The 25,666-nt window shown below is 46.3% G+C and overlaps 1 protein-coding gene across 8 annotated transcripts in view; it reads right to left on the bottom strand.

Moving 5' to 3' along the window:
- The window catches only part of ARMC8 (armadillo repeat containing 8), a 211,732-nt gene that overhangs the window by 57,400 nt on the left and 128,666 nt on the right, over window positions 1-25,666 (bottom strand). For all 8 annotated transcript variants that reach the window (XM_034781365.1, XM_034781367.1, XM_034781364.1 and 5 more), the window contains 3 exons: window positions 9,990-10,050; window positions 5,017-5,217; window positions 2,797-2,892 (listed from right to left, as the gene is read on the bottom strand). In XM_034781365.1, coding sequence (XP_034637256.1) covers window positions 2,797-2,892; window positions 5,017-5,217; window positions 9,990-10,050 — 358 coding nt within the window. The remainder of the gene's footprint in view (window positions 1-2,796; window positions 2,893-5,016; window positions 5,218-9,989; window positions 10,051-25,666) is intronic.

The raw sequence follows: 25,666 nt of genomic DNA on the forward strand, positions 1-25,666 counted from the left end.
AGCTCCCAGACTACTGCACTGGACAGCATAGCATGGGAAGGAGAAGACCAGCCCTCTGTGGAGAAAGAAGTGGTTCGGGACTATTTAGAAAAGCTGGACGTGCACAAGTCCATGGGGCCGGATGCGCTGCATCCGAGGGTGCTAAAGGAGTTGGCGGATGTGATTGCAGAGTCATTGGCCATTATCTTTGAAAACTCATGGTGATCGGGGGAGGTCCTGGATGACTGGAAAAAGGCTAATGTAGTGGCCATCTTTAAAAAAGGGAAGGAGGAGGATCCAGGGAACTACAGACCAGTCAGTCTCACCTCAGTCCCTGGAACAATCATGGAGCAGGACCTCAAGGAATCAATCCTGAAGCACTTAGAGGAGAGGAAAGTGATCAGGAACAGTCAGCATGGATTCACCATGGGCAAGTCATGCCTGACTAACCTAATTGCCTTCTATGACGAGATAACTGGGGTCCTGCGGATGAAGGGAAAGCAGTGGACGTGTTATTCCTTAACTTTAGCAAAGCTTTTGATACCGTCTCCCACACAGTATTCTTGCCGGCAAGTTAAAGAAGTATGGGCTGGATGAATGGACTATAAGATGGATAGAAAGCTGGCTAGATTGTCAGGTTCAAGGGTTAGTGACCAATGGCTCCATGTCTAGTTGGCAGCCGGTATGAAGCGGAGTGCCCCAAGGGTCGGTCCTGGGGCTGGTTTTGTTCAATATCTTCATCAATGATCTGGAGGATAGCGTGGATTGCACCCTCAGTAAGTTTGCAGATGACACTAAACTGGGAGGAGTGGTAGATATGCTGGAGGGTGGGGATAGGATACAGAGGGACCTAGACAAATTAGAGGATTGGGCCAAAAGAAATCTGATCAGGTTCAACAAGGACAAATGCAGAGTCCTGCACTTAGGATGGAAGAATCCCATGCACTGCTACTAGGGACTGAATGGCTAGGCAGCAGTTCTGCAGAAAAGGACCTCGGGGTTACAGTGGACGAGAAGCTGGATATGAGTTGACAGTGTGCCCTTGTTGCCAAGAAGGCTAACGGCATTTTGGGCTGTATAAGTAGGGGCATTGCCAGCAGATTGAAGGACGTGATCATTCCCCTCTACTCGACATTGGTGAGGCCTCATCTGGAGTATTGTGTCCAGTTTTGGGCCCCACACTACAAGAAGGATGTGGAAAAATTGGAAAGAGTCCAGCAGAGGGCAACAAAAATTATTAGGGGTTGGAGCACATGACTTATGAGGCGAGACTGAGGGAACTGGGATTTAGTCTGCAGAAGAGAAGAATGAGGGGGGATTTGATAGTTGCTTTCAACTACTTGAAAGGGGGTTCAAAAGAGGATGGATCTAGACTATTCTCAGTGGTACCAGATGACAGAAAAGAAGTAATGGTCTCAAGTTGCAGTGGGGGAGGCTTAGGTTGGGAGGTGGTGGAATCTCCTTCCTTAGAGGTTTTTAAGGTCAGGTTTGACAAAGCCCTGGCTGGGATGATTTAGTTGGGGATTGGTCCTGCTTTGAGCAGGGGGTTGGGCTAGATGACCTCCTGAGGTCCCTTCCAACCCTGATATTCTATGATTCTATGAATGTAGTTTTGGGGAAAAAATGGGAAGGTGGATTAGTTGATTCACATGAAAGGAGGAGGCTACGGGGGTGGAGAGGAACTTGGGGTGTGGCCTCAAGGTGACGGTCTTCAAAGAAAACCGTGAACAGCAGATGTGCCATCAACCCCACTATTTCCCCTATCCTTCGTGCTGAGATAATGGCCATTAGAAATGCTGTCTTCATGGACAGGTATAACAGAGCAAGAAGCCATAGTCAATGTTCTCAGAACTAGATTGAGGTCCTAGGTTGGGGTGGATGGTCTGACATGTGAGAATCTATATGTCATTGGATGGGCAAATACTGAGCACCGGTCCACTGGATGGTGGAAGGCTGTTATGGCCACTAAATGTACTTTAAGTGAACTAAGAAGAGACAGTCCAGACCTACAATGCAGCCTAGAATCGAAGGGACTGAGGAAAATGTTGGGTCCACTTGTTTGGAATCGCACCAAATTTGGAATCATTTCCATTTTTGCAGGCAAGTACGAAGAATGGTCGATTTCATGCTCTGTAGTAACATCTTTTTCACCGCCTCAGAGCATTTGCTCTCTAAGTCTTGGAACCAAGTAGCAGCCAAGCCTGGAGTCTGAGGATCCTTACGTTGGGATGAAGGGTCCGCTGTCATTTTGGTGAGGTGAGGAATGGGCCAAAAGTGAGGAATTGGAGAAAATACTGCCAGCTGTACAAGGTATGATATAAACTGATGAGTGTAGGTTGCCTATCCCTGGTGTGGAGTGATGCATCAGTCTTACTGGTGAAGGGTTTGGGCCCTTCGAACAGGAGATCCTTGAGTGTCATCTGCACTTCCTTGGGCAATCTGGAGAGGTGTAACCAGGATGCCCGCCTCATTACCACTGCTGTCAAGACCAAGTGGGCCGCTGTGTCTGCGGTGTCCAGTGTGGTTTGCAGCATTGTTCTGGCTGCTAACTGGCCCTCTTTGACAATGGCCTGAAATTGTCCCTTTTGTGTCTCCGAGAAGTGGTCAATAAACATGTTGAGTTTCCCTTAATTTATGTAGTCATATCTAGCCATTACGGTTTGATAGTTTGCATTCTATTCATTCTTCACTTATGCTTTTATTCTCTCTGCTTTATCTCATTCAATCAGTGATAATGCACTCCACCCAGGACTTCCAGGTTGATGTTTCTCCCTGCATGACAGCTGCCAACATCAAAGGACCCTCTCCCAGACTCACCTTCTTCCGGATGTCTTCATCATTTGCTCCAAGTGAAGCATACAGCTTGAACGCAGCCTGGCGCAGTTCGTGAGCATGCTTTAAATCATGGTCAAGCTATTGAAAAAAGGTAAATCAAAGTCAGATACTTTATGAGAGAGCATTTAAACTTGCACATGGTATTTTCTTAATTGTTATAGATTAGAGCCTGTTTACTCGGGTTTTGATTGCATTACACACCAAACAGGCAGGATCACCACTGAACCTGCAGATTAACTTTAAGTATGTGTTTATGTCCCATTGAAGTTAATAATTAAAGTTAAGCACACATGTGAGTGCTTTGCTAAATTGTAGCCTATACAGATAAACAGTAATAACCAAGCAACATATGTATGCAACCTCTCAAAATACAGGATGAGATTAGTTATGTTTTCCCAGACAAAATGAGTCCCACTCTCTTCTTCCTCTACAAGCCAGAACAAAATGTCCTCCTTTCGCCATGCCCATCGCACAGAAAGAGTTACATGGTCAGATTGGGGGAAAACAACTAGATTTACTAGGATCTAGATATCAGAGGGATAGCTGTGTTAGTCTGTATCCACAAAAACAATGAGGAGTCTGGTGGCACCTTAAAGACTAAGATTTATTTGGGCATAAGCTTTTGTGGGTAAAAAACCCACTTTTTCAGATGCATGGAGTGAAAATTACAGAAACAGGCATAAATATATATTGGCACATGAAGAGAAGGGAGTTACCTTACCTTACAGTCACCTCCTCATCAATTACTGGGAATGGACCACATCTACCCCGATTGAATTGGCCTTCAACATTGGTTCTCCACTTGTAAGGTAACTCCCTTCTCTTCATGTGCCAATATATATTTATGCCTATTTCTGTAATTTTCACTGCATGCATCTGAAGAAGTGGGTTTTTTACCCATGAAAGTTTATGCCCAAATAAATCTGTTAGTCTTTAAGCTGCCCTAGGATCTAGATAAACATCTCCCAATAAAAAGGGATGGTATCAAGGGACCAAAACTGCTCTTAGAACTTTGGCCGAAAGGCTCCAACAGATGAAGCAATGGTATCTATTTAATTCAACATGAAAAACACTGTCAAGGGAATTTTGAGGTTGCAGGGTAAAACATTCAAAAGTCAGGAAATGCCAAAGGTAAGTTTGTCTGCGTAAGCTTAACTCTGCCTCAGTGCATCCACATTACAGTACAGTACATTACTTCATGATTATATACAATTTTTCAAATAGAACAATTTATCCTGCAGAGCCCTGCCTCATTCCACCTACAATTTACAAGATATTATCCATTTCACAAGATACACTCACCACATGGCTGAGTTGGACATACATGTGCAATGCTGCTGACATTTACTCTGGACATTCATAAAAAGTGCTAAAACACAGTGTCAGACTCAGGTCTGGAATTTTGGTTTTTTGATTCTCTAGCCAATGTTTAATGCTTCCCAGCCAGTTACTGAACCTCTTTTTTGTCTTATTTATTCAACTGAAAATTTGCTCACAATTCTTTGTACTTATGTGGTATTTTTTCATCTGTGGCTCTCAGAGCATTTTGTAAACATGGGTAAGCAGGAGCAGCCCCATATTATAGGAGTTTGAGAACTAAATCTGCCAATTGTGATTTCCTGGGCTATTCCAGAACCAAAGGGGATTAGAGGACCTTTGTCTTTTTGGAGTACATTCCAAATCAGTGGAAGAAGGGGTGGGGGAAGGCCAAGAATACTTTCCATCCCTGGGATCACCATTCCTTTCTTATGTTCTCCCTTCCCCAATGAGAGGAGGGGAGTTAGAGAAAGTAAGCAAGAGAGGGAGACTGAGTCTGCAACTTCATGATCCCATTGCAAAGGAGGCTAAAGAGCTGTCTAGAAGGTGGTGGAGTAGGTGTTTGTGCAGAGTGCTTGACTAACAGGCCTTTGCCTGCTCATTGCTCCTACAGTGTTATTTGCCTGGAATGTTCCTCCTCAGTGTGGGAGGAGGGAGAGTCATACAACAAAAGAAAGATCTTGTGCCTAAAGAGCCAAAAACATTGAGGGCCTGATCCAACTCCCACTGATTTCAAGAGGAGTAGGATCAGGCATTAATACAGCAGTGCAACAACTGAAAGACAATTTTAATTAAAGTTCTGCGTACTTAAGACACACATTTGCAGTTTCAAAATCTCTTTAATGTACTCTGAGAAGTTCTGAACTGACAGAGAAAAACACATACCCTTTTGATATCGGTGATTGCACTGACTGAACTGGGATACTTGAAGTAGTCAGAAAGCATTGCAATAAGATGGTCTGTAATACTGGCGATTCTCTGGAGCTCAACATCTGTTTCAATTAGATAGGCAAGTGTTTCGGCTCCTTCTACTCGTTCCTCCAACAATCTTTCCTTACTACACATCCGAACCAAACTTGGCAGTGTCTGGAGGGTACAGAATTCAACTTTAGTTTCAGAGAAGGTAATTTGTAAGTCTTCATAGATTCCATTTCAGTTTGATGTCTAGAACAAGTTTTCTCACCAAAGTTTCTTAAAGAAAAAAAGGTTCAAATGGTTGTGGGAATATACACACAAATTAAGTTCAACTTATTTAATTATAGGCTCTTCTTAGCACTCGTCACTGCACCATAGGGTTCTCTCCTGACATCTTTTTTGGTCATAATACTCTTTGCAAACGTCATGTCCCGAAAGGGCCCACAATCAAAATGTTCTGTATGGAAGTTCAAATGTCCACTTAATAGTCTTTACTTGCAAAGCTTTACTTGTGCTGTAGAAAAGAACCCTGTTATTTGTCCCTAGAACTCACCAGCACTGATATGGAAGAGGCTTCTAGGTACCAAGGTAAAAATGAGCACATCAAGTATCCCACTTTGATTCTACTATTCCCAATTCAGTATTGCCACAAGCAGCAGCTTCTGGAAGTAGGAATAGAGTGATTCCAAAACAAAAATACAAACAAGAACATGTCTCATACTCATGGTGTAAATAAAAAAGCTGAGTTCCTTAGCAATAACTGGAGTGCTAGAAAAATATTGCCTTCATGTAGTCCAACTCCTGGAATCTGCATATCAAGCTGTGAGACCTGAGAATGGCTGAAAGCAGAAAGCCTCAAGAGATGTCCATGGGCTATCCCTCATGAAGATGAGCAGTGAGACAAAGATTAGAAAGAGGCATGTGGCCTCTCCTCATTTATTTAATGTCCCATGGACTGGAAACACAGGGGGCCTGATGCAGCAGGAAAGGAGTGTGAGGGAGTATAGGTCTGTGGAGACCATATATTATTAGAACTCCAATTACTAGTAAGTAATCTAGTTTTCCACTAGTGACATTGCCACCAAAGAATCATTGGGGATCAGGCATGCAGCAATCCGCCACAGTAGAGGGATTGTGAGATACCTGTCTCAATATGGGCATCTGATCTAGGCTTGTTATTGAGAATATGTTGGGTAAAAACGTACAATGAGTTTCATATGGTCACTCTGGAAATCTTTAGCTCTGGATCCCATCTATTATGCTCACTCTTGCCATAGGATCTGCTGTAGCTGTAGTGGGACAGCTAAAGTCCACTTGGAACTAAAAGCCTGTCCGCAAACAACAGATCTGAATACAAAGGTGGATCTGTTTGGTCAGCCTTTGCACCCTTCCTCCAAATCCAATAATATGGAGGTTTTCCAGAAAATCCTGCTCCTATTCAAGTGATAAATGAGTGCCTGCTTCACAGTCAACTTGTGGAGCAAAGCTGCCTCAGACAAGTCAGAAGATCTAGTAAAGAAAATCTGCAAGAAGACCAGAGACCACCTGAAGCAAGGTGTGATGAACTGGGACTGTTCTTAATGTGGTATTTGAATGCTGAGTGGGGAGTGTTGGCTGGGAAGACAGGGGAGGTTGGCTAGAAAAGTCTGCATTGGGGGATGGGAGACTGGCCGTGAGGGAGAATACCTGAGCATGTAACATGAGAACCCAAGAAGGGGTTAAAGGCCAGGTCATACCTTTGCCCGGGAAACTGAACAAAGGCTGTGGGAGGGGACGCTGGGGAGAGAGTTTCAGGAGCTGGCTGGTGGAATGTCTGGGAGACAGACAGGGCCCTGACCTCCCAAGGGGGCTGTGGTGCCCTGGGACCCCAAGATGCACCTAACTGTGGGGGATCCTGTTGTCTGTGCCTGCAAGACTTGTCTTGGACTGTGTTCCTGTCGTCTAAATAAACCTTCTGCTTTACTGGCTGGCTGAGAGTCATGGTGAATCGCAGGAAGCCGAGGGTGCAGGGCCTGGTGTCCCCCCACACTCCGTGACAACTGGTGGCAGCGGCGGGATCTACTGCACCCTGTGGACGGCGCTTCCTGCAGTAAGTGACTGGGCAGCAGTAAAACGAAGGGGGATTGACGGGGACCAGGTGTGCTGAAGAGTCAGAGAGAGACGGTTTCAGGGGGCGATTCACCCCTGGGAGTGTGTGACCAGCGAGAAGGACTTTTGCAGTAACAGGGTCCCCCGGGGGATCGCAAGGGAGGTGGTGACCTTGAGAAGGGCTGGCACACTAGGGGTTCTCCTTGGAAACTGGGGAGTAGTGAGCACCCAGGCCTGTGAGTGGCCAGCAGGAAGATGCATGCCAAGCGGTTTAAGAGCAATCTGGTGGAGCTGTGCAAGCAGAGGGGGCTGCGCAGTGGGAGGCTCACCAAAGAACAGGTCATTGCCCAGCTGGAGGAGGGAGATCGCTCAAATGAACTGATCCCTGTCTCTGAGGGAAGCAGCCTGGCAAATGCAGCGCAGGCACCAGTGTCTGTCCCATCTGGGAGTGGTCAGCCGGCTGATGAGGGCTTCCCGAGACCCCTCCTTCCTATGCCTAGGGGAAGGTGCAGGACCCTAATCTGGTGGGGAGGGAACGCCCAGGGGCACGGCTCAGGGAGGCTGCGGCTTCAGACTCAGCCGGCGAGAGAGAGCAGGTGGCCATCCCCGATACCGGCTTGATATCTCCACTTGATACCGGAGACATGGAGCCATTGATCACTACCCCTTGAACCTGACGATCTAGCCAGCTTTCTATCCATCTTATAGTCCATTCATCCAGCCCATACTTCTTTAACTTGCCGGTAAGAATACTGTGGGAGACGGTATCAAAAGCTTTGCTAAAGTCAAGGAATACTTTCATCCACTGCTTTCCCCTCATCCACAGGACCCCAGTTATCTCGTCATAGAAGGCAATTAGGTTAGTCAGGCATGACTTGCCCGTGGTGAATCCATGCTGACTGTTCCTGATCACTTTCCTCTCCTCTAAGTGCTTCAGGATTGATTCCTTGAGGACCTGCTCCATGATTATTACAGGGACTGAGGTGACGCTGACTGGCCTGTAGTTCCCTGGATCCTCCTCCTTCCCTTTTTTAAAGATGGGCACTACATTAGCCTTTTTCCAATCATCCAGGACCTCCCCCGATTGCCATGAGTTTTCAAAGATAATGGCCAATGGCTCTGCAATCACATCCGTCAACTCCTTTAGCACTCTAGGATGCAGCGCATCCGGCCCCATGGACTTGTGCTCATCCAGCTTTTCTAAATAGTCCTGAATCACTTCTTCCTCCACAAAGAGCTGGTCATCTCCTCCCCATGCTGTGCTGCCCAGTGCAGCAGTCTGAGAGCTGACCTTGTTTGTGAAGACAGAGGCAAAAAAAAGCACTGAGTACATTAGCTTTTTCTACATCCTCTGTCACTAGGTTGCCTCCCTCATTCAATAAGGGACCCACCCACTTTCCTTGACTTTCTTCTTGTTGCTAACATACCTGAAGAAACCCTTTTTGTTACTCTTAACATCCCTTGCTAGCTGCAACTCCAAATGTGATTTGGCCTTCCTGATTTCACTCCTGCATGCTTGAGCACTATTTTTAAACTCTTCCCTGACCAATCTTCCACTTCTTGTAAGCTTCTTTTTTGTGTTTAAGATCAGCAAGGATTTCACTGTTAAGTCTTCTATGAAAAGACTTCAAATCTGAGACCTGAAGTGTTTGGGAGAGGATCTTGTGTTGCTGCTGACAACTTTGATGGGAGTTGGGGTTCTACTCTTTATCTGCTAAGGCCTTACCCACAGCAGGAGTTTTCTCCCACTCCCAGCTAGGGGCAAAAAGGTCACACATGTCAAAGAGATGCTGTGAACGCTGCTCAACCACACATCTAGATTGTGTATTTCTTAAGCCTAAACTGTCTCCCATTATCTGGGATGATGGATACAGAAGTCTCACTGGACAGACAGCTCTTAAACCTACCAAATTCTACTACTATTCAAACAATTAACAGACTGAACAAGGGAATGCCCTGGTTCTTTAACTGCATTGTCAAGCATACAATGAGGAAGTGAGGAATGCTTAAGAGGGCACATTCTTTGTATCCCTCAGCTCTAGAATGTTCAGATCTCTAGTTGATACATGATCGTTCTAGATTTCAGTGTTAGCCATGGTTCTATAACTAACCAGAAAGTTGTGTAATTCCTACAGGGGTGCTCTAAAATGGCAATTTTCTGACAGAAGGCTGGATATGCAAATCATACCTAACACACCATGATAAAAGTCTCAAAAATTTCACTTGCCAGCCACCATATAAGAAACAATGATGAACACAAAAGTGTCCACACAGATCCTTAAGACAAATATTTTATGAAACTATTATTAGCAGAGATGCTTTTTCAGATTAAAAAATATAAACTGAAGCAAGCACTGAGAGTACCATCTGTTGACTACTATCTCTTAAAACAAAAAAACACGAATGACAGGTTTTCACTTGCATTCAGACAGCAGCCTGATGAAATCGTTTTGCATGTTCTTTCCAAATGATTGTCCAATACTGCAGTGCAACTTTTAATTTTTAAGTTTCTGCAACTTGACAAATATAAAATGGATTTTGTATCAAACTTTTTTTCTGGATTCAGACTTACTGTATCTAGCTTAATAAACAGAATTAAAATGTCACCACTATTAAATATTGCTACATAGGGAGATTTTCAAAGGTATAAATGGGAGTTAAGCACCTAATTTTTAAAGGGAGCTGGACAACTAACTGCACTTTGAGCCTTTGAAATGCTCCCCCATAGAATCAATAGTGCTTTTGTAACACTTTATGACAGACATACACAAATAAAATTGTGACAAACACATAGTGTGATAAAACTCTGGTTTAACGGTTGCTTAAATTTCAAACAAATCATGTAACCAGCTTACCTTTAAAACAATGCAGTTATCATCTGTCTGGATTGCTCCTGCTCTGCACATGTAAGTAAGGCTGTAACAAGACAGCAGAATATAAATGCACTTACTTCCAGCTTTTATAAACATTAAAAAGTTATTATAAAAAGAATGGCTGTGCCAATGGAATAACTACTTGACTTGGTTATAACACCCATTTTAACACATGAAGTTTTACTGGGCTCAGACACCATTCCATATAATACTTGAATAAGACAATTTATTTTTCTACATGCAGCTTTAAAAACTTAGCTGTCAAACCCTGAAATGACTAGCAATGGTAACATGGGTTTGGTTTTGCTCTTGCTGACACCACCATAAGTTTGGAATAATTTTATCAAAATCAGAGAATACAGAATTGGGACCTATGTTTAAAAGAACAAAGTATAAAATGCACTGGAGAACCAGGTTATTGCCCTGATTCAGGAAAGTACCTCTATTAGGCCATGACTTAAGCATGTGCTTAAATCCCATTGAAGTAAATAGGACTTAAATCCATTCCTATTAATGATAGCATGTAAGCATGTGCTACGTGCTTTCCTGACTCGAGTTACATGTACATAAAATGGCAGAGTACATGTTGTTATGGAGCCTTACATTTTGAATTTCCTAACTTTTGCACATTTAAACGTTCAGCCCTAACATTGTAATGAAGTAGCATTTTGTAGTTAATCTCCTTCTTTAAAATAAAAAAAGCTGCAAGCAAATTAACTTGTGTTCTCACAATCAACTGAGCATCATGGTCCCTGAGGAAAGTGTGCCCTCCTTCCAGATACTAGGGTGCTTACTAAACATCCTATGTTCTTTGAAAAGTACTCCCTGAGACTGTGGCACTGGGGAAGGGGTACAGGAAAGACTGGTAGCAGGGTTAAGGAAACACTAACTAGATGGAGGGTGACAAGAAAGATATCATGGAATTGTGGGTTGAGGGAAATTGGGTGAGGTTGTTACAGGCTGATTGGAGAAGAATCAGAGGTACTCAAAGTAAATAAGTAATTTTATAGGGTTTATAGTATTGCAGAAAGTGGGATCTGAAAGACACACCAAGATATTTTCCTAGGTGGGATGGAGGTCGTCTCAGGCTTCTTGGAGGATCCCCAAGTGTCTTAAAAGAAATGTGCAATGGGAGCTATTATGTCTTCCCCTACATTTCTAATGACACTGGAGGGGGCTCTAAGGAAATGTCAGGTTTCTGCTTGGTCCAGCTATCCATTTAAATTAAAAAAAATCATGTATAAGTTTAAGAAATTTGCCAAAATTAGAACAAAAATAAATTACTTACATGTCAAAATTAAAGTTAAAAAGGGAGAAAACCCTCAGTCTATTGAAGTCTGTGTTAACTACTCAGGAGTAAGCAGGGATGGCAGTTAGGAAGTCATAGATATCCAAGCACTTACTGTCATGATATCTGGCACCACTTACATAATTAAATGTATGTAATTAAAAACAAGTACTTCTACAAAGGTAACAAATTTGATCCTGCCCTAAGCCACCCATCAACAAATGATAAACCCAGCTAAAAACCTGCAATAAAGAAAAAGCTAAATTAAAGAGGTCACGTTACAACTCTCCCTTAAAAGTGAGCAGATGGGATCTTCCAGTCAGCAGGGTTAAACTCACGGCAGGGATATTTAACTGAGATTGACATTACCAACTTCACAAAACCAACAGGGGAGTACTGCACGCTCTTGTTATTTCTGCGATTGGTTAGAAGGAGACAGCCTGTCTCTCAAATAGCTGCGTCTTCGGCCCAGCTAGGATTCGTCTACACAAGAAAGTTGCACTGTTTTAACTTAAATCGGTTTTAGTTAAATTAATGTAAACTCCTGTATGGACATATTTATTTTGGTTTAAGAAAGGCTTATTTCAGTTTAGCCTTAAAGCAATTCCTAATTGTCTGCATGGAGAGTTGCAACAGTTTAACTTAGTGTGATTTTTAAAACATCTAGTTAAACTAGTGCAAAATACTATACAGACACACTTATTTCAGTTTCAACTAGCCTTACTATGCTTTAGTGCAAGAAAGGCAGTCAGTCTGAGTAAAAGACGGTTACTCACCGTTGTAACTGTTGTTCTTCGAGATGTGTTGCTCATATCCATTCCAAACCCGCCCCCCTTCCCCACTGTCGGAGTAGCCGGCAAGAAGGAACTGAGGGGGCGCCGGGTCGCCATGAAGGCGCCACTCTAGGGGGCTCCACAGCCGACCCGCCGGTGTTGCTAGGGTAGAAAATTCTCCGACGATCGTGCACGCAGCGCGCGCACACCCTAATGGAATGGATATGAGCAACACATCTCGAAGAACAACAGTTACAACGGTGAGTAACCATCTTTTCTTCTTCGAGTGCTTGCTCATATCCATTCCATTAGGTGACTCCCAAGCCCAACTTAGGTGGTGGGGTCGGAGTGAGACATTGCTGTGTGCAAAACCGCTGATCCGAATGCAGCATCGTCCCTGGACTGCTGCACTAGTGCATAGTGAGCTGTAAACGTGTGGACTGATGACCAAACCGCCGCTCTACAAATGTCCTGGATCGGAACTTGTGCCAGGAAAGCAGTTGAGGAAGCTTGGGCCCTCGTGGAGTGAGCGGTGAGGTGCGGTGCTGAGACACCTGCCAGGTCATAGCAAGTCCGGATGCAAGACGTAATCCAGGAGGATAGGCGTTGTGAGGAGACCGGTGAGCCTTTCATTCGGTCGGCCACTGCAACGAAGAGTTGCGTCGTCTTCCTAAAGTGCCTTGTGCGGTCAATATAGAAAGCCAGGGCCCTGCGTACGTCCAGAGAATGCAAACGTTGATCCTGGCGAGTAGCATGTGGTTTAGGATGAAAGACCGGGAGAAATATATCCTGGTTGATATGAAATGGAGAAACCACCTTAGGGAGAAAGGCAGGATGTGGACGAAGCTGCACTTTATCCTTATGGAAAACTGTATAAGGGGGCTCGGATGTAAGCGCCCTGAGTTCAGAAACGCGCCTTGCTGAGGTGATGGCTACGAGGAAGGCTGTCTTCCAGAATAGGTACAAAAGTGAACAGGTGGCCAGTGGCTCAAATGGAGGACCTGTGAGCTTGGAGAGAACCAGGTTAAGGTCCCACATCGGGACGGGCTGACGTTGTTGTGGGTACATCCGGTCTAAGCCCTTGAGGAATCTAACGACCATCGGGTTAGAGAATACCGAGGACGCGAGTTCCCCTGGGTGAAAGGCTGATATAGCGGCCAGGTGAACTCTAATTGAAGATATCGCCAACCCCTGCTGTTTTAGGGAGAGGAGATATTTCAATATGAGAGGAATAGGTGCCTGTAACGGGGACGTGGCTCGTTGTTCGCACCAACAGGAGAACCGCTTCCACTTGGCCAAATACGTGGCTCGTGTTGAGGGCTTCCTACTGCTCAACAGAATCTGTTGGACCGATAGTGAGCATTGTTGTTCTGTCTGGGAGAACCATGGAGCAGCCACGCCGTGAGGTGAAGAGAATGCAGGTCGGGGTGACGCAGTCGGCCGTGGTCCTGAGAGATGAGATCCGGACATAATGGAAGCGGGATCGGTGTCCGAATCGAGAGTTCCAACAGTGTGGTGTACCAATGTTGTCTCGGCCACGCTGTAGCGATCAGAATTACCTGTGCTTGGTCTCTGCGCAATTTGAGCAGTACCTTGTGGACCAGAGGAAACGGAGGGAAGGCATAAAACAGGTGGTCTTTCCAGGGAAGGAGAAACGCATCCGAGAGGGAGCCCGGAGCTCGACCTTGTAGGGAGCAGAACACGTGGCACTTCCTGTTGTCTCGAGATGCAAACAGGTCTATCTGGGGAAACCCCCACTTCTGGAAGATGGAATGTATGATGTCTGGACGGATGGACCACTCGTGCGTCTGAAAAGACCTGCTGAGTCGGTCCGCTAAAGTATTCTGGACTCCAGGGAGGAACGATGCCGTAAAATGGATTGAGTGGGCGATGCAGAAGTCCCACAGGTGAATGGCCTCTTGGCATAGAATTGACGAACGAGCTCCTCCTTGCTTGTTGATGTAAAACATGGCCGTGGTGTTGTCGATGAGAACTAACACACAACGGCCACGTAGGAGATTGAGAAATGCCTGGCACGCCAGGCGCACCGCCATCAGTTCCCGAACATTGATGTGCAGGGCTAACTGAGATGCAGTCCACAGGCCCTGAGTATGGTGTTCGTTGAGGTGGGCGCCCCAACCCAGAGATGAAGCGTCTGTAACCAGTTGCAGAGAGGGTTGTGGTGCGTGAAATGGCATCCCCTCGCAAACCACATTGTGATCTAGCCACCAGGTGAGGGAGGTCAGGATCGAGTTCGGGATCGTGACCACCATGTTCAGGCTGTCCCGATGTGGGCGGTATATCGATGACACCCAGGTCTGGAGTGGGCGAAGCCGAAGTCTGGCATGCCTGGTTACGTACGTGCAGGAAGCCATGTGACCCAGTAGGGTGAGGCACGATCTCACCGTGGTAGTTGGGAAGGCCCTGAGCCCTTGAATGAGGCTCGTGATGGTACAAAAGCGGTTGTCTGGCAGGATGGCTTGTGCACGTCTGGAGTCTAGGACTGCGCCGATGAATTCTATTCTCTGGGTAGGTTCTAGAGTGGATTTGTCCTTGTTGAGAAGGATGCCCAACTTGTTGAATGTGTGCACTATTATGTGGACATGATCTTGAACTTGCTCTTTGGTGCGACCGCGTACCAGCCAGTCGTCTAGGTACGGGAACACCTGTATCCCTTGTCGACGAAGGTACGCTGCCACGACAGCCATACATTTCGTGAACACTCTTGGGGCCGAGGATAGGCCGAAGGGAAGGACTGCAAATTGATAGTGCACTCTGCTTACCACGAATCGCAGGAAGCGTCTGTGAGGCGGGTAAATTGCGATATGAAAGTAAGCGTCTTTCATGTCGAGGGCGGCGAACCAGTCTCCAGGATCGAGGGAAGGGATAATGGCCCCCAAAGAGACCATGCGGAACTTCAACTTTACTACGAATTTGTTGAGTCCGCGCAAGTCCAAGATGGGCCGCAGACCTCCTTTGGACTTGGGAATCAGGAAGTAACGGGAATAAAATCCCCTGCCCCTTAACTCTATCGGAACCTCCTCTATGGCCCCCATGGCAAGGAGCGTAGAAACCTCCTGTATAAGAAGTTGCTCGTGAGAAGGGTCCCTGAAGAGGGACGGGGAAGGGGGGCGGGAGGGGGGGATAGAAGAAAACTGGAGAGCGTATCCCCTCTCCACCGTGCGGAGGACCCAACGGTCCGAAGTTATAAGGGACCAAGCACGGTGGAAGTGGGAGAGGCGATCCCGAAAGGAGGGGGCTGGATCCTGGGGGATGACTGGGGCGCCGTCCTCGACCGCACCTTCAAAAGTTCTGTCTAGGACCTGAAGGTGGTCTTGGTGGCCCCTGGTTCTGACCGGGTTGAGGGCCAGCCCATCTTCTCCTACCACCTCGCCCTCGCCTTCTGGCAGGGTCCTGTCTCTGACGAGGTGGAGGGGGGTAAAAACGTTGAGGCTGGGGCCTAAATGGTCTGCGCTGGGGACCCGCAACATGCATCCCCAGGGAGCGCATGATTGTCCTGGAGTCCTTGAGGCTCTGCAATCGAGAGTCCGTCTTCTCCGAGAACAACCCCTGTCCTTCAAAGGGCAAATCCTGTAGGGTTTGCTGTAATTCAGGGGGCAAACCCGAAACTTGGAGCCAGGAGGTCCTTCGCATAGCGATACCTGCGGCCAGGGTTCTCGCGGCCGAGTCCGCTATGTCCAGGGAGGCCTGTAAGGAGGTCCGAGCCACCTTCTTACCCTCCTCAACCAAGGCCCCAAACTCTTCCCTGGACTCTTGGGGAACCAATTCCTTGAACTTCCCCATAGAGTTCCAGGAATTAAAGTTGTAGCGGCTCAGGAGCGCCTGCTGGTTAGCCGCTCTAAGTTGCAGCCCTCCAGCTGAATAAACTTTACGGCCAAACAAATCGAGTCGCTTAGCCTCCTTTGATTTGGGCGCTGCAGCTTGTTGACCGTGGCGCTCCCTTGCATTCACTGATGACACCACCAGTGAACACGGCTGGGGATGGGTATACAAGTACTCGTAGTCTTTGGAAGGGACAAAGTACTTTCTTTCCACCCCTCTCGCTGTAGGTGGGATAGAGGCAGGGGTTTGCCATATCGTAGTTGCGTTCGCCTGGATCGTGCGGATCAGGGGCAACGCCACTCTTGATGGGACATCCGCCGCGACGATATTTACAATGGGGTCCTGCACCTCCACTATCTCCTCCGTCTGTAGGTCCATGTTACGGGCCATCCTACGTAACAGGTCCTGATGAGCCCGAAGATCTATTGGGGGTGGACCTGTGCACGACGTGCCCGCCACTGCCTCATCCGGAGAGGAAGAGGAAGATGCCTCTGGTGGTAAGGGATCCAGGGGAGGAACCTGGTCTCCCTGTTCCTGGGTCGGAGCATCCCCTGCCCTTGGGTCCGGGACGTCAGGTGGTGCAGATACAGAGGCCTCCATGCCCCCTGGAGGAGGGCGAGAGATGGTGGACTCTGGGGCCCTTGTATCAGAGTGACCCGAGCGAGAGGTTGTTGGAGCCCCTTGCGCCTGGTGGTATGCCCACGGGGTCCAGAACGACCAGTGAGATGGGCCATGGTCAGGGTCCTCTGCTCCCTCTTGCCAATGGCCTAAATCTTGCTCCCCGGTTTGCCCCTGAGGGGGGTATGCCGATCTTGACAAGACCTCAGAGGAGCGAGACACCGATCTCGATGGCCATGGCGGTGCCGACTGCGCCGAGACGAATCCCGTGGGATACGGTGCCGTACGGTGCCGGTCTAGAGATGTTCTATCTCTACGTGGTGCCGGCGATCGGTGCCGAGATCGCGATCGGTGCCGATGACCTCGCCGGTGCCGGGAGTCGGACCTGGATCGAGACGATGACCTGGAGTAGGCCCGGTGCCGGGAGCGGCCTCTCGACGTCGAACGTCGATCGTACCGGTGCCGAGAGCTACGTCTCGACGCTGATCGGTGCCGACGATCATAACGGTGCCGAGATGTAGAGCGGTGCCGCGATGATCTTGGCCGCGAGTACGACCGGTGCCGAGGTGATATCCGGCGCCGGGACTGCGAGCGGCGTGGGGACCTGCTTCGGGACCTGGACCGGTGCCGTGGTTCCAGCCCTTGCGATGGAGGGCGCATCAAGGCAGGTTTTCCCCTAGATTGGACCGGGCGAGTCAATGGTGCCGACGGTGCCGGTGGTTGGGGCGGTGCCAGCTCCGTGAGGGCGATCAAGTCTCTCGCCGTCGCGAAGGTCTCCGGTGTCGACGGGAGGCACTGTATCACCGCCGGTCTCGGTGGTGATTCTGTCTGCACCGGACTCAACGGCCTCGGAGCCGGAGTCGACGGTGCTGGAGGCACCTGTTTTCGGTGCTCCACAGGTGGACGCAGCTCTACCCCCGGCACCGGGGGAGCCGGCGTCTTCGGCACTGAGGTCCCCGCCTTATGGGATTTTTTATGTCCCGGGGATAATGAACAGCGCCGAGGCACTTGCTGTGAGTGCGGTGCCGATGAGGTCCGGTGCCGTGGAGGCTTGTCCGACGTGGTCGGCATGGTCGGTGCCGCCGGGGCACTGCGCACCGAGGTGCTAGGTGCCGGGGCCTGATGCGCCGATGGAGCGTCCGGGCTAAGTGCCGCCTCCATAAGGAGTTGCCGGAGTCGAAAGTCCCGCTCCTTCTTGGTCCTCGGTTTGAAGGCCTTACAGATCTTGCACTTATCTGTTTGATGGGACTCTCCCAGGCACTTCAGACACGAGTCGTGCGGATCGCTTGTTGGCATAGGCTTAGCGCAGGAGGCGCACTGTTTGAAGCCGGGAGCCTTGGGCATGAGCCCGGCCACGCGGCCAGGGAAAAAGGGGGAGACAACCCCCTTAATCCCCTTTAACTATATAACTATAAACAAGTGAATAACCAACTATATAACTATAAACAACTAGAACTATAACTATAACTGTGAATAACTGGATAAGCTAGGGAGAGTGGAGAACAGCTACGCCGCGCTCCACAGTTCCAACGACCGTCAGGGGCGGTAAGAAGGAACTGAGGGGGTGCCGGGTCGGCTGGGGTATATATTCAGCGCCATGAAGGCGCCACTCTAGGGGGCTCCACAGCCGACCCGCCGGTGTTGCTAGGGTAGAAAATTCTCCGACGATCGTGCACGCGGTGCGCGCACACCCTAATGGAATGGATATGAGCAAGCACTCGAAGAAGAACCAAAGGTACAGAAAGATTTTCCAAGGATAAACCTATGAAAGTTACATTATCATAGAATCGTAGAACTGGAAGGGACCTTGAGAGGTCATTTAGTCCAGTCCCCTGCACGCATGGGAGGACTAATTATAAAAACTGCAGACTGTTAACAGGCATGGGGTACAATCAGTCAGTGCTGCTACCTGGGAAACCAGTAACCATTTTAGATCCAGAAATACCCTGATGTCATTTGTATTACAGCAGAGCCCAGAAGTTCCAGTCAGGCCCCCATTGTGCTGGACTTGTAGAAGTATACTGAAAACCACTATGACAACAGGCAATTATACATGTTAAGCTGAGAATACAGACAAAGCTCCTGCCATTTTCTTAAGATGCTTCCTTGTGTCTCCGACCCACCCAGCTAGAACCTAAGGCAACCAGCCCACTTTTGTCCAGGTCCTGATCATGGCCAGGTATTTGGAAAATAAGAAAAGGGCCAATCCAGATTTGATTAAAAAGATGCAGCTGTATCATTTTTACATGGAGGAAATTGCAAGCCATAACAGCTCACTATCGCCTCTAAACAATGAACAGAAGGGGAAGATAGAAAGGACTCCTGTGTGATTCTCCATGCAAGATCCTGCTAAAGGTTACATCTACTATTGGAACCAGGGGTGTGATTCCCAGCATGCACAGACACACTCATGCTAGCTGTCTTCAAGCTGGCATGCTATAAATAGCAGCATAACCAGGGTAGCACAGGCAGTGACAATGACAGCACAAGCTAGCCACCCCAAATACAAACCCACACGAGTACATGTTCAGGGAAGCCTCCCCATGCCGTCACTCGCCACTGCCCATGCTACCCCAGCTATCCTACTATTTTTAACGTGCTAGTTCCATGGAGAACTAGTGTGGGTATGTCTACATGAACTGGGAATCTCTCCCGCAGCTTCAAGTGGAGATGTAGCCTAAGAGAAATTGCCCATTGCACACAAACAAACAACCATACTGGAGGCAGCTGATATATCTGATTAACATCAGCATGGACACTTAGTCTCTGACCCTTGCCTAAAGGAGGTCAACCAATGAGATTTGCACAGGCTTTTTTGCCATGCACAGGCATAAAATGGTCGGATAGGGACCCAAGAAGTGGAGGAATACAAATGCTATGGGAGATGAATCAGCACTACCTTCTCAATGATTTTCCCCCAAAATGGGAGGTTACAGACAACATAATTAGTGACGTTGTTAACATGAAAACTTTTAAAGCCAAATGACAGCATATGTAAGGATTGACAGCTAACAACTATTAACAGTCATCAGTAATGGACGCAGATGCTCCACACGGGCTTTCACCAGTTGTGAGACCGTAGGTCCCTCTTCCAGACAGTTAAACACATTTCACTCAGTGCACTGAGAACTTACACTTGCAAAACTATGTGGAACTCCGTACATGAAGCTGACTCTTGCTCTGACACTCAATCCAAAGAACCAAACAGACTATCTTGGATTGAAAAATCCACCAAACACTACTAGCTCAAGGATTAAACCCACAAGCTCGAAGGGGTTGGGGGACCCCACTAGCAAGGTCCAGAGATAGTATTTGGTGATAAGCCCAGCCCTCCCCCTCCCCCCCCTTCCCCCCGCTGGGAAGTGGGAGATGGTACAGGAATTTCTAATGGGGTGCTGTGCTTTGATCCTGTTTGTGGGGACTAGCTAGTGAGTGTTTGAGAAATGTGAAGCTCCATACCCCTTAGCTATGAGAAAGAAGTAGCCACTTGCTGACTCTTCTCTCCCTTCCTGAGCCTTCTGGCTGCTGAAAGGGCAGAGGATATTTGCTACTCTACCCCTCCCCCTAGATCCCACTGACTGCTGAGTGGGGTGTGCCAGCTACTCTACCCTAGCCCCATACTCCCTAGACTCCTGCAAGGATAGTTGGCAGTAGGATTACACCCCTCTACTAACTCTGCATGGTTTTAGTTCCTCTTCCCACAAACATCATCAGGACCACCCCTGCTGTTGCTCCTATCTTTCCCACATTGCAGCAATATCCAACAGTCAGTGGCACAAAAGCTGTTGAATAGCAACAGTGAAACTGCCCACAGTCATTTTAAATGTCAATATGTTGTTGCTTTTTACCTCTACAGTAGGAGGAACACCAGCAGGGATACTGGAGGTGCCTGTAGCACTGTCTACACTAGGGAAGTTTTTGCAGAAGTTTCCCACCATTATCATCACTGATTCACATCCATCAGTATTAGCAACGTTGGGAGCCTTAGCCCAAACCAGCTGCTGGATGCCATTGGTGTTTTAAGCAGTTTGTCATCTAATCTGCTCAGAGCCAGTTTAAGCAACATTGTCATCAGCAGGTGTCCAGTTATCACTTGGGCTATCACTGTTGACAACACTACTGAACTGGTGTTAAACAGTGATGCAATACATTTGCAATATTTACTTAGTGTAGATAATACCTGTGTAGAAGGGTTTTCATTCAGTTCACACTGGGAGAGATGTCTGCAAAACTGAAAAAATAAGGACTACAAACTTTTAAAAAGTGCTTAGAACTTGAATATACCACATAGGCCACAAGTACATTATCTGTGCTGGATCCAGCACCTGGGCGAGAGTTTTACCATAAAATTGAGCTAGTTATATGCTGCTGCTAAGAGTCTGCTGGTGTCATATATCAGGGCTTTCTTGGATGCTTGTGTCCCCCCACCTTCCTCAAGAGCTTTTGTAGCTAGAACAAATATATATTTTAGGCTGAACTGGTTTCCTTATAGAAAGCTTTTGTTTTTATGGGCCTGTCTACACTACAGATTGTTTACTGAATGCAAAGCCCAGTTTCATTGCAGAGTTTGCTCCTGGTTACACACAATATGGTTTAAACATGGCCCCTATACAATGAAAGACTGCAACTAAAAACTGTCACTCTTCCTTTGCTGCATAAATAGAAATTCCCTGATCGTGTTACCATGCAAACCAGTCCTATTACTTCCCAGGTCTTCACCTGGAGAACATCCCAAGGTGCATTGCACCAGCTGCTATAGAAAGCACTAAGTATTCTCAGCACTCTATTCTCCGTACACCAGCAATGCTTACTACACAACTAGGAAGTTGTGGACCAGATCAAAATGACCAATATTTAAGGTTGCTAGCTATACCAAAACAACCCGCTAACCCCAGTCTGTTGGATTGCTGACCTCTTTCACCAGCTATCTACCCCAAAATCAAGAATGTTCAAGTGCGCACCTAGTCTTAATGCCAAACTGAAAGACCTTGCTAGTGATCTAGATTAAAGAAACCACCCTGGTTAATCTCAGCTCATCTAAACTAAATCAGTAGGTATATCAGCAGAGAGTTAAGATTCACCAAATCTGAGAATCCTATGTGGTAAGAAAATCAAGGCAAGAGAAGTCCAGTATCATTGAACACAAGATGATAGCTGGGAAGTCCAGCAAAGGATGAACCATCTGCTCAGTCACAATGAGTTAAATGGCATTAGAGGCACCAGAATGACATTTAGCCCATGATACACATTCAAGAGCTGTGCGTTGAAACAGCCGATGACAACAGGGTGCCAAGGAGAAGAAAGAAGATGCCGATTGTATTAGCTGGGTGCTGTAATAGAACAGTGGTGGTGACAGTTGATCATAGAACCATGAATGGCAAAGGTGTCAAACTAGCCGTGGGCTGAAGTTTTAAATTGCTCAAAGTGGATGAAAGGTGGCAGGACCTCATTGTAACCTAGAGAAGAATGTTATCTAAAGAATTATGTAAACTAATAGTGACTGCAGTAAAAACTGCCGATTCAAGGTTTTCAAGGCTCCTTGTGAGGTTGAAGATGTTTTAGCAATGGATGAAGATATCTTTAAGATTTTAAGATAAAAAGATTAGATATGAATAATAAGAGTAGCCACATTATGAACAAGAATCACTTATAAGGGGTACAAATTCATGTTTCAGGACACAAGCCAACCACTAACTGCTTAGAGATCATGAAGTATCTTCCCAGATGGGCATTTCAGTACTTTGCACCTTCTTTTAAAGCTTGTAGTATAGACCAATGTCAAAGAGCGAATAGTAGATTAGATCGACCATAGGTTTGATCCAATATGGCAATTCCTATGTTCCTATAAAACATTTTATCTCCAGGACTGGTGAAAGTCAAAGATATCATAGAAATTTGCCAAATGGGCATAGTTGTTTCCATAGAACTAAGAGTCCTTCTGCTTATACAACTGTATATTTTATACTGAGCAGGACTGCGTAGTCCCAATATATATAATCAAATAAACAAAGTAGCATCTTCTAAAATTGGTTTTATACTTGTACTAAAAGTTATATTTATTCAAGAAAAGTTCTTTTAATCAGTCTTTAGATAATTCATCTCTCATGCTCTTATGATACTGAAAAACATCTAGTCAATACTCTTGCATCTGAAGAAGTGAGGTTCTTACCCACGAAAGCTTATGCTCCCAATACTTCTGTTAGTCTCAAAGGTGCCACAGGACTCTCTGTTGCTTTTTACAGATTCAGACTAACACGGCTACCCCTCTGATACTAGTCAATACTCAGTTACTCAAGCTTTGGACAGACAAGGTGATGTCGTAACATCTCTTATTGGACCAACTTCTGGAGACAGGCCTGAACAATTTAGTGTTTTATTGAAATATAGGAATTTTAGTAGAATTTAATATATATTTTATATATATTAATAGAATATACAAGACAATTGTTTGTAAAAGTTTGAATTTCTTGCTACAAGAGGTATACTGTATTTTTTTTATGTACATTTGTTTCTTGGAAAATTCAAAAGGTGTCTCTGGTGTTTAAATTTAGGAAAATATAACCTTGCATGGGAAACTGGCGGCACCTGAGAATAACAGCAGAAGTTAACATTTATTGCTATTGGGTTTGCAGGAGAGTGCTGACTGCTTTTAAAAACATTCAGTCAGTGCATGACAATGTTCTTCGAAGTATTTGATCTGTCTTTATGAGATGACAGTGGTTTTCAGATTCTTGCTTACTCCACCGATGTCTACAAAAGGCTGCAGGGGAGGAAAGGTTTCCCCTGAAATTATCTCAAAATATAATTTTTCACTAAGAATTACTGATATAGAACAGGTCTGGTGGTTAATTACTTAATTAAAAAAATCTTTTTTTTCAAGAATGTGCCCACATTTCATGGTGTTTTCTACATAACTCAACCAGATGCTGTAAATGTGCTATCTCTAAGGGTGAATGATCCTGGAGTGTAGTACAAGCTGCAGAGTTCTGACAATCACACAGAGTCCTCAGATAAGAAGAGGATGGAGTAGGAAACAAGGGAAAAATAAAACCACAAGGAGAGGGCAGGTCATGGTGGAACCACTCATGGGATGCAGAACCTTGCTGATTAACATAGGGAAGGACAGAGACAGCAAGCAGGGGATAGAGCAGCCTGTTCATTTAACACAAGCATTACTCCCTACAGATATCACAGCCTAAAGATGGACACACCCTGTGCTCAGATCTCTCCCATCCCCAGAGGAATTTATATGCTATGCTTGACAGAGCTTCTCCCCTTTCCAGAGGTGCCTGCTTTCTTAACTGATTTGAAGTATATCCATTTCCCACTCTCAAATGCCTTTAATGAAGGCAAAAAACTGAAATAAGTGGGCAAAACTGTTACAATTCTGAACAAATATTTGTAATTCCTGATAGCTGTTCACCCTCACTACTGGAGAGTAGACTGGGTACCTCCAGAATAAACACAGTACCAGAAAAAGTAACACGACAACATAACAGGAGGAAACAAATTACTTAAGATGGTTACAGGCAAGGCCCCATATATTACACCATTCCACAACAACAAAATTCAGTTCTTGCCACGGAATTATACTCCAAAAACTCAGTTTTTAAAAAAATAAATATGTTTATAGTCCTTGTGGATATGGAGATTAACTTGAAAACACACACACACAGCCAGCCTCAAACAGTAATTTTGAGAATATAGTGGCATCTCAATAAAGACCCCACTGAGTCCACAATTCCACAACTCTGGAATCTGGCATTTTTCCAAGATACCACAGAATTCAGCATTCTTGTCATAGAATTTGCTGTGTCCAGGTGCCTGAAGTTTTGCTTTCTCCTCCTCTGCCCTGCCAGGACCAGCCTGCCGCTCCCTTTGCTTTTCAGCTTTTCTCAAAAGGGGGAGTTAACTGGATTCCAGTCCATGATCCCCGCACTGTTCCATGGAACCAGGCATCTGGGGCTCAGGAAACCAATCCTGGAGTCTAGCTTCCAGCATGTAGGATGACAAGCTGAGATACCTGCAGATCAGTGCAGAAGCCGAGGCTAGGGGAGTCAAGGAAATGAATTGCTGAAGCTGGCTACCCGCTGGGACACACATGATGTGTTGTAATAATTGTGGCCTAACAGGTCTATCCTAATTGTGGGCTGAATTATTGGTAAGTGGGTAAAAGTTTGTAAAATGTTACAATCACCTATAACAATATATGTTGATGCACAGAGGGAAGGGAAAAAGCCTGAAGTAGTCCATACAAAAAGCTCTACTAAAGCAACCCAAGGAATGCATTGAGATCGTGCCTAGTAAACAAAAAGCAAATGGAATTAGAAGTTAATGGACTGAAACTGATGTAAGAAACTAGGCTTCATTGGCAGACAAGTAATGAGGGAATGTGCTGTTCTGCCCACCACATCTTCTAGGGTCTTTAAAAAAAAAAAAAAAAAAAAAAAAAAACTTTGGCCAGGGGTGGAAGGGAAAGCGTGGTGGTGGTGGGAGAATAAATGGGAAAAACTCCTGGTGGAGGCCAACAGGTCTCCACTTCATTCCACAGATTTTCTTTCATTTGTGAGTTTCAATGATGATTGTGACACCCAGACTTTGGCACACCAGCAGAGACAGCTGCAAAGACCCCAGCCTGATACACATGAGATCCTGCTCTGTCTTCCCCTTCCTTTTCATCTCCCACCATCTCTCTCTCTCTCTCAGCTTTTCACTTAATCCTGAGACCAACTGTACTGCACAGCACCAGCACAATGAGATGAGCTGTCCCATCGAGCTGTGGTTGGCCTGAGAAGGATTGGTGAAGGAGAGGGAGATGACCAGCTGAATGACATTCTGCTGCCAGGAATGTGAGCCAGGGTCCAGAGCAACAGCTGTTATGGCCTGACTGCCAGCCCAGAGCATCTGTCTGTGACTGCCCAGCCACTCTGTATCCTGAGAAAGTCAACAATAATAGTATTTCCCCACCTTTACTATCCTATCTCTTATCCCATTTGCATCTGTTTGCTCTGTCAAAGTCAGGAAGAGTGCCTATCATTCACAACTTGGAATTCAACAGAACTAATCCTTTTCTTTCCCACCAAGAGAAGGATTGCTTGACAAAATAAGACTCCAACCAGCATCCTCTCTGAAAATGG

Source organism: Trachemys scripta, chromosome 9 (genome assembly GCF_013100865.1).
Source record: "Trachemys scripta elegans isolate TJP31775 chromosome 9, CAS_Tse_1.0, whole genome shotgun sequence".
Taxonomy (NCBI): Eukaryota; Metazoa; Chordata; order Testudines; family Emydidae; genus Trachemys; species Trachemys scripta.